This window comes from Dipodomys merriami, unplaced genomic scaffold, assembly GCF_024711535.1.
Source record: "Dipodomys merriami isolate MVZ:Mamm:240054 unplaced genomic scaffold, mDipMer1.0.p SCAF_2, whole genome shotgun sequence".
NCBI classification, from domain to species: Eukaryota; Metazoa; Chordata; class Mammalia; order Rodentia; family Heteromyidae; genus Dipodomys; species Dipodomys merriami.
Window position 1 is genome coordinate 80,172,956 of NW_027203381.1, and position 9,635 is coordinate 80,182,590.

Sequence of the window (9,635 nt, forward strand, 5' to 3'; positions counted from 1 at the left end):
CTACAAACAGCCACCAACTTTTAAGTAGCTTTATGTTCAATGCATTTATACTGGGAACTGAAGGTGAACCAGTAGGAGACAACTGGTATGTATAGCTTTGTCATATAGAGGGACTGCTTTGTTTCCTGAGTTGTCAATTCAGTCACCCACTCCTTCAGATGATCTCTTGAAAACTTTCCATCCTGACTTGTGGTGTGGAGGACAAAGTAAGAAAGCAAAAAGTCCCTGGGAGTTAGGAGATTTAAGGTCCAGTCTTCTGCTTCTGCATTCTGAATTGTGAGTTTAAAAAATGCTACTTCCTCCATGACAGGATGTTTTCTGTGGTAAACATCTTTGAATTTTGCCTTATTGTTAGTTTGGGCTTGCAAATGTGCAGCTGTCCTGAGATAACATCTTACTTTATGCCACTTTAATCTTAATAAGTTGGTGTGGTTACCGTTAGAAGAGTTTAAGAGAAATAAATGCATTGTGCAATGACCAATTGATAACTGACACTAAAACTAGAACTTGAATTCTGTGTTTCTCATTCTCAGTCTTGTGTTCACTTGAAGATTCAGCCTAAAATGGCTGGTCTTTGGAATATGGTCTGACAAGAATAAGTCTTTTTAATATTCAAATAAATAAGGACTCAAGAAAAGATTATAGGCTTATATCTGAGCTTTTACCCTTTAACATCAATGCCTTAGTCCATTTTAGACTTAACAAAATAGCATATACATGATGACATTTTCTTGGAAATGTTAAAAACTCAACATGACCAACCCTTCTCTACATAGTAGTTACAGGTTTCATATAACAGATTTCTATAAGTTCTTATTTATTAAAGTAAAAAAACCAGCTAGTATCTGTCCTAATGAACAGCATATATCTATAAACTTTTTTCCATGGGCACAAATTCATTCTTTTGGGAAGATAACAGGTTTTAAAGCTGAAGTAATTCTTCTCTAGTTACAAGTATACAACATTTAAAACAATACTGAAATTATTCTAGGTGTTTAGCTCCAGTTGAGACAAGGAATTTTGAAACTTTATCTAAACTAGTTGTTATTTTTTTGTTATATTTGCTATAAAGCATTTCAACAGATGGATTCCGGAATAAGTCACAACACTGAAAAGAGAAAGCAAAAATAATTTTCTAATGTCAGGTAGTAACATTTCAATTCATCTAACTTTTAGTTATTTACAAATGCTGATTTCATGTTAGGTAGAACTTTTCATCTGTCCTACTTTCTCCCAATTTCTTGTGGTATCCAAATATGATGACTCATAACTAACAATATCTTTTTGAACCATGTATACATGGTAAAAGGCCCCTAAATACTAATGTTAGATCAGTCTGTTTAATAAATAGTACAGAATATATGAATAGACATGGTATAATTGCTTCTGTAGTATCTAATAAAATTCCAAGTAGATGAGAATTGAATGTGAAGGCAGAGAATTTCAAGAGTTGAAAAAACGTTAGACTTGAGTTCAAAAAGATGTAGTTAGTTATGAGTCACCATATTTAGGATACCACTAAAACATTCCCAACCCTCTTATCTCCAATTAGTCACAGAAAAAGCCAGAAGTAGAGCTGTGGCTCAAGTGGTAGAGCACTAGCTTTGAGCAAAAGAAGCTTAAGGATAGCACCCAGGTGTACAGTTATAGCCCTAGGACCAGCAAAAAAGAAACAATTTCTGTGGTGGTCTAGGGTTAAACTAGAAAGCAGAAACTTACAGGGTATAAGATCTAGAAAGAAATAAGAAAATGGAGGAAGAATAGAAGTGCTAACGGATTCTACCAGCAAATCATAGCTAAGTGACGTCTCAACTTAAACACTGATTTAATATTAAAGGTTTCCAGTACATGAAGATATGTACAATGGCTGGGAATGTGGCTTAGTGGTACAATGTTTGCCTAGCATGCATGAAGCCCTGGGTTCCATTCCTCAGTACCAAATAAACAGAAAAGGCCAGAAGTGGCGCTGTGGCTCAAGTGGTAGAGTGCTAGCCTTGAGCAAAAGAAGCCAGGGACAGTGCCCAGGCCCTGAGTTCAGGCCCAAGACTGGCAGAAAAAAAATAAAAAGTTACAATTCTTACCTTACAGGAAACAATTGAGGAAAACATCCTTGTGTTTGTGTATTAACAAATTTCTGGATCTCAAGTACTTGTTTTAAAAGATGTCCCTTGGAAGATTTGTCAATTTTTGTTAATACCATCTATAAGAAAACAAAAATTTTAACTGTTAGCAATTATAAAATAAATTACAAAATTATGAAAATTACAAAAAACCATGAAGAATCTGCTTGAAGAATGAGCTAATGTGTGTAATGTATAAAGACTTTTTTTTTGGCTTCATGGGGCTTGAACTCTGATCCTAGGTGCTTTTCCTGAGCTCTTCAGCTCAAGGCTACCGCTTTGCCACTTAAGCCACAACACCAGTTCCAGCTTTCTGGTGGTTTATTAGAGACAAGGGTCTCACAGACTTTCCTGCCCAGGCTGGCTTTGAACCCACGATCCTCAGATCTCAGCCTCCTGAGTAGCTAGTTATAGGTGTGAGCGACTGTTGCCTGGCTAAATGTAACTTATTTTTTTTGCCAGTCCTGGTGCTTGAACAAAAAGCTAACAGCAGGAATAACAAACTGAAAAATATTAACCTATGAATTACCTCAACTGGGAGTGCTTGTAAATTTACATGTATGCACACACACAGAGACACACACACATACATTTGTGGTGTAGAAATTGGAACTCAGGTTGGAGTCTCAGATATGCTAGGCAAGTACTCTACAATTAAGCTACACTTTTAGTCCCAAATTTAGACAAATGTTTGATTGTTTTTTTTAAGGTTTTTTTTTCCCCTTTTTTAATTTGAAGAACTCGAGATTGAACCTAGTGTGTATTGATTATTTATGATACCTCAATTCCTTTCCAAAAACAAAATCCTTTTAGTTTTTCCCTTCATTTAAAACTGAGAAAGTTTGATTTCATGAACTGGTACCTATGATAGGAAATCATGGATACTATTACTTAACAAAACCAGTTTGACAGTATTTAGGCATTTATTACCAGTCCCTTAATTTCTTGCAATTGTTATTCCTCATGTTACACAGGCCTTTTGCAACCCTCCCAAAATTTGTAACTCATACTAAAAGTGGCTGGCTAGTAACATGGTTTGGCTTATGTTAATCCCCATTGTTATAATTTAGTGATGTTCTGAGTCTATGGAAACTAAATTAAAGTCACTGAGGTCATCTATCCTCTGTAGGACGCAACTTTAAGGATGCTATTTTATCTAGAAGTTATTACTAAGCAAAATTAGTGTGGACAAACCTACTAATTTGTATTTTATTCTAGGTAAATTTGTATTTTATTCTAGGAAAAACTCTAGCAAAGTATTTCCAGAAGAATTCTGTACACTTTTGTTAGGAATAGAAAAGTCTTATTTGTATGTGCTAGAGCCTGCTATGTTCTTGAATCAGTTTTAACTTCCAAATTGGGTTAATGTTCCAGCTGCAGTTTATTTACATTTTGATAAGTGCCATCTGCCAAGCTGCCATGTCAAGCTATTAACATGTTTAAAGCTTTGGAAACTTTGACCATAATTTAAATATTTAGCTGGGCACCAGTGGCTCACGCCTATAATCTTGGCTACTTAGGAAGCTGAGATATGAGGATGGCAGTTCAAAGCCAGCTCCGGGCAGAAAAAGTCCGTGAGACTCTTATCTCCAATTAACCATCAGAAAACCGGAAGTGGCGCTGTGGCTCAAGTGGTAGAGCGCTTGCCTTGAGTTGGAGAGCTGAGGGACAGTGCCTAGGCCCAGAGTTCAAGCCCCACACCAACAAAAAAAACAAACCAAAACAAAAAAAACTTGAAAGCTGAGAGAAGAAAAAGTGTGTCACAAGCTTAAAAGCACTTTTGTTTTCCTTTTGAGGAAGCAATACCTCATTCATTACCAAGTGGGTGGCACACATTCTCTCTTTCTCTCTCTCTCTCTCTCTCTCTCTCTCTCTCTCACACACACACACACACAGAACTGATATCTGTAACTGTAATCATGAGTCAGAAGGAACACTTACCACATAAGGTAATGCAAATTCCTCACACATTTCTATGGCAATATGATCTGTTTTTGTGATTCCGACAACACTATCCACTAGTAAAAATGTTCTTTTCAAGCTGTAAGAATGCAGGAAAGATAAGTGGCAAATAAGATATACTCATTCATATGTCTCCTATCTACCCAAGACATTTTTCTTTTTCTTTGAATAATTCTCAGTTCACCAGAAGGTTCATCCTATAGTCCAATAGGCATCAATGTAGTTTACTATCAGTACATTTCCTAAATATTTATTTCAGTAAACGTATTGAACATAAGTTGCCCGAAGTATGGTACAAAGATGAGTGACTCCTTTTTCTAAGACCTTAAGCTCTAGTGGGAAAAGATATACAAATCCAACTTTCTGTAAGTTAATTATAGAAGCATCTAATTTTTGAAATATCAGTTTAAGGCTAACAGAAAAAAGTACTGCATTTTCTTAAATATTTCATTTTTGTTTTTTATAAAAGCAAAATACAAAAAAAAAAATCCAATATGGGCTGGGAATGTGGCTTAGTAGTAGAGTGCATGCAGGAAGCCCTGGGTTCAATTCCTCAGTACTATATACAAAGAAAAAGCCAGAAGTGGCTTTGTGGCTCAAGTGGTAGAGTGCTAGCCTTGAGCATAAGAAGCTGAGTTCAAGCTCCAGGATTGGCAAAAAAATAAATAAAAGCAAAATACTTAAAATGCTAAATAAGGTTTTGTTTTTTTTTTTGGTAGTACTGAGGACTGAAGACAGAGCTTCTACCATGAACTACTTCCTCAGCCATAAACACTATTTGATACTGTAAAAGTTTAACATTTTTCTATGTTGTATAATTAAGCACAGAACTATTAACTACATATGGAGGAAAAAAAGATAACATTTTCAGAGGATGTGATGGCTGAAGAATTTTAAATGTGAACAGAATTTACTGGTTTATTTAAATCTGATAAATATCACATTAACCAGTAATTTTTATTTCAAAATCTGCCAGCTAACAGTTCGTTTTAAAAAAAAAATTAATGAGCCAGGTGCCGGTGGTTCACACCTGTAATCCTAGCTACTCAGGAAGCTGAGATCTGAGGATTGTAGTTCAAAGCCAGCCCGGGCAGGAAAAGCTGCGAAACTCTTATCTCCAATAAATTACCAGAAAACTGGAAGTGGTGCTGTGGCTCAAGTGGTAGAGGACTCGCCTTGAGCAGGCCCAGAGTTCAAGCCCCATAACGGACAAAAAAAAATAATAATAATAATGAACTCACTCTACTGAATACTTTTTACAGCTTTAATTTAGAAAAACATTTGATATTAACCTACAAGCAGAAACCAAACAAGCAGTAAATACCTTAGTCCTACATATTGTAGAATACTATGAAAATTAAATAGACCTGGTAAAACTGAAGTGTTCTTCATGTAGAGAATGCTCTTGATGAAAATGTGCTAAGGGATAAAATACGTAACTATTGTAAGAAAAGTTTTCCTTACTTCCTTCGTTCTTTTAGATAGGTTTCTACCATGTCAACAAAGTCTTCAGGTGCTCTATAGCCATAACCTGGCATGTCCACCAAAGTAAAGTATTTTCCAACTTTGAAAAAATTCATTTTCTTTGTGTGCCCCTGATAAAGTAAATGAAAAATAAAAGCTGACTTAAAATTAGCCCTGTATGTTTCATCACTTGAAATGTTTTCTATTCAATTAACAAAATACTTGTTAAAGCCTAAGTACATTATCCTAATTAGTCTGATGACAGAAAAACAGATAAAAGGGGAAGTGCCTAGAGAGAATCTTAGATCATGCTAATTCTTTCCAATTCATTTATCATCAAACAGAATCTGTATTACCTAAGAACTTTAACGTTCATATTAGAAGTAAGTAGGCAAAGTATTCTGGTGTTTTACCCGTTTCACTCTTCATGAAAAAGTCACCCTGCTCTACACTGTAATATTAGTAGGTATTCTCTGATGACTAATGTATTGCCTGTCAGGCATGTCAGGCATACTGGTTTTCCTAACACCTACACCCAAGGCCTCACAGTTTTGCATACCTAGACTACTGCTTCCTTAAAATCAAGACATTTTGCATGTTTTATTATGTGGTTTCCAGCGCTCTACTTCCATTAAAGATTTTTTTTAGGTACTTGCAACAGTGTAATTCTAGATTATCTGTGCAACTAAAACTAATGGAAAGTTGATAAAATGTAGTTTATTCCTGCTTTTGTATCCATGGGACAGGAAGGGAATTCAGTCTACCTAGAAGTGATATTTTAGCTGGTTTATTTGGTGAAACAGAGCAGCAGTGAAGATGGAAGGGCTAAGGAAGTAAAAGATGTCTACTATATAAGCAATAGAGAGCAAACAACAAACAAGAAGTGGAGAAATCCAACACGAGAGGCAGTGAGCATTACAGCTGGTGGAAAGGTTTGCCATACATAGGAGGGAAAGTGGAGGTGAGTTTTGAAGAAAGGTTATCTTAGATACTGGTAGAGTCAGCATCATTGAGAGGCAAGTAGAATGAACTGGAAAATGACAGAAGGCTACTAAGGCAGAATAAGTGGAAATGTAAGCACATTACTTGGCCCTTAGTAAAATAATATGTCTGATAGTATATGTAAGGGGGGGAGGGAGGGAGAGTTTTGTGTTGTATATAGGGGAGAGTATAGAGGGAAAGCTTGTGCACTGGAAAGGTATAAAAGGAAAAAGTGAAATTTAAAGCTGTTCACTCTAAAAATCAATGTAAACTTGATCTCTCTTATAGAAGGAAATATCAAACAATAAAATACTTTACTGCCAACTGCATGGAAAAAAAGCATTCCTCACTGGCAAGACTATTAAAATACATCAAGCTATACTTTTTTCAGAGAAATGCACAGGCAATAATGAAATATCTTTATTACTTATTATTATTTAATCATTTATTACTTCTTTGAAAGAAATCTTTAGGAACTTTCTTGTACTTTCTGATATTTATTATTTGTCTTAGTCAATTTAAGAGACAGTCCAGACATAGTTAAACATTTTTACCTACTGGTTTTTTTGAGACTCTGACTTCAACATCAGGGGCCAGTGAAAATAAAGCCTTAATTAGGGAGGATTTTCCAACATTGCTTCTGCCTATAAAACATACCTTACACAAGAAAAAAAAAAGAGAACAGAGGATTAGTTTATGTTTACTCACTGAATGCTGTTATTTCCACAAAACTGTCTACTAGTCAGTCTTGTGAAGCCATGTAAAGATGGCTTATGCTAGTCAAAAATCAAATTCTAATTAACAGCTAATATTTATTTAGTGAGCTTAAAGTGCCAAGTACTGCCTAAGCACTTACTACTATTTATTTTCTTTCACAAAACCTCTATGAGATGTGTAATACTTTTCTATCTTACACTTAAGAACACACAGTGGCCCCAAATTATATAGACAGATTGAAGGAATTGGGATTTGAACTCAGAACACATATCTAGAACACTGTGCCTTTCATTACACAATGCCACTCAAGAATATATGCAAGCTCTATAAAGCATTACACATTACAAAACTTTCTGAAGTAGACAATAGCATATTTAAAAAAAAAACAGCTGAAAAGTACAACTTGAGAAAAATCGACATTTTCCCCAAGAACTTTATAGTACAGTATTACATTGTTGCAATTTAAGATTTTCTTGTTTATTTTTTCCCTTGATCTCTCCTGTTTTAGTCATGCTTTTCTCTGTAGTATCGAAAGCAAAACACTGGATAATCCCATTCTTACATGTGGCTCTACTTTTTATAGAGACAACTCCAACCAGTTGAAAATGAGGTTAAAAGCACCCCTCTGGGGCCATTATAGAACTGTACGTGCATTTTTTGGTTATCAATACAATTGGGGGAGCATTCTGAGGGTGTGTAGGACCAGTGATTCTGTGAAACTCAGGTCAGTCCTTCAAAGAGAACTGCATACATTTCAAACGCTCTGGCCAGAAAACAGAAGTTTAGAACATGCTTTATAGTATACAAAGAGTCCATTAATTATAGGAGTTGAATATAACTTGTAAGAAAAAAATGTGGGGAAATGGTCCAGTTGAAGAACACAGGTAGAGAGAGAGCTGAGCCATCTTTCAACAGACTTAATTGTATTATGGAGTTGTAGAGCATAAAAAAGGTGCACACTCATGGGATTTCACTTGTAAAAGTAGTTGTAAAAGTTTTCCAGATTATTGCCCCCATAGTTAATTTTTATTTCTGCACTTGATAAGAAAGTTAGATTGAATGAAAATTACACGTTGGTAAGGATCATCTCCTTTATAAAACATTCCCGATTCTTCAGCATTTTTCCCCTATTTCGACTGAATAGGAAAAAGAAAAAGGGCATTGTATTCTTCCATATTCATCATCATAATAATGTAAACTATAGTAGTTTGTTTATACGGAATAGTTAATATATCATACATGTTATATATACATACATATACACAATATGTACGTCCACACAAACTTGGAAAAGGGTGACAGTGACAGCACTGTCCCATCTTTCCCAGAGTGACAAGAAGTGACAGCATCCCGCCCCCCTTTCCCAGGATGAACAGAAGTGACAGCTCCCCCTTTCCCAGTGACCAATGACAGCTCCCCCACCTTTCCCAGAGTGACCAATGACAGCTCCTCCCCCTTTCCCAGAGTGACCAATGACAGCTCCTCCCCCTTTCCCAGAGTGACCAATAACAGCTCCTCCCCCTTTCCCAGAGTGACCAATAACAGCTCCTCCCCCTTTCCCAGAGTGACCAATGACAGTTCCTCCCCCTTTCCCAGAGTGACAGGAAGTGACAGCCCTCCCTCGCCCACCTTTCCCAGGCTGACAGGAAGTGCAGCCCCCACCCCGACCCCCACCCCTCTGCAAACTTTCCCGCCTCCCTGCTAGCAGGCCTCACCTCCGGCCGGGCGAGGGTCGGGGCGTGGTCGAGACGGACCGCGGAGCTGAGGTACTCGATGCGGTTCCGGGCGGTGGCGGCGAAGACGCCCTCGGCGCTTTCCATGTCCTCCGGGCTGGGGTCGAAGAGCTTGAGGTGGAGGTCGAGCCTCGAGTCCGGAACCAGGAGCTGCTCGAGCTCCTGCAGCGGGTACAGTAGTTTCGTCATTTGCTTCTTCGGCATCTGGAGCACCTCGGCCACGGTCGGGCCCGTGCTGCCCCGTAGGCTCAGACGTGCCACAGTCGGTGACACATCTAAGAGCTTTTGCATTCCGCGCCGCAGACCAAGAGCCGCCATCGTGTCTCCTAGAAATCATGCCGCCCTAGGTTGGGAATTGCGCCTGCGTGAACTCCGCGGCTGCCGTGCCTGCTGGGAATTGTAGTCTCTTAGTGTGTGTGTCTCTCCTCTTCGCCCCCCCAACTCCGCGGCCGCCGTGCCTGCTGGGAATTGTAGTCTCTATGTGTGTTGTAGTCTGTGCGTAGTGTTGTGTGTGTGTGTGTGTGTGTGTGTGTGTGTGTATGTGTGTGTGTGTGTGTGTGTGTGCGCTCCCCCCAACCCCTCCCCTTCTGGAACCAGCAGGATAAGCCCAGTAGCTTCTTTTAACATTTTGGCCTTCACCACAGCCCTTTGGATCTGT

At 38.0% G+C, this 9,635-nt stretch overlaps 1 protein-coding gene across 2 annotated transcripts; it reads right to left on the reverse strand.

The window, feature by feature from the left end:
* Positions 1-16: 16 nt before the first annotated feature.
* On the reverse strand, positions 17-9,347 carry Gtpbp8 (GTP binding protein 8). Of its 2 annotated transcripts, XM_070030244.1 has the most exons (6): positions 8,960-9,345; positions 7,086-7,184; positions 5,547-5,677; positions 4,062-4,161; positions 2,082-2,200; positions 17-1,108 (listed from the first exon to the last, which is right to left on the reverse strand). In XM_070030244.1, the coding sequence occupies exons 1-6, from the start codon at positions 9,293-9,295 to the stop codon at positions 1,045-1,047; spliced, it is 849 nt and encodes a 282-aa protein (XP_069886345.1). In that variant the 5' UTR covers positions 9,296-9,345; the 3' UTR covers positions 17-1,044. The 2 variants fall into 2 exon arrangements, with proteins under 2 accessions (XP_069886345.1, XP_069886346.1); XM_070030245.1 differs by lacking the exon at positions 7,086-7,184 and having other exon boundaries at positions 8,960-9,347.
* Positions 9,348-9,635: the final 288 nt, after the last annotated feature.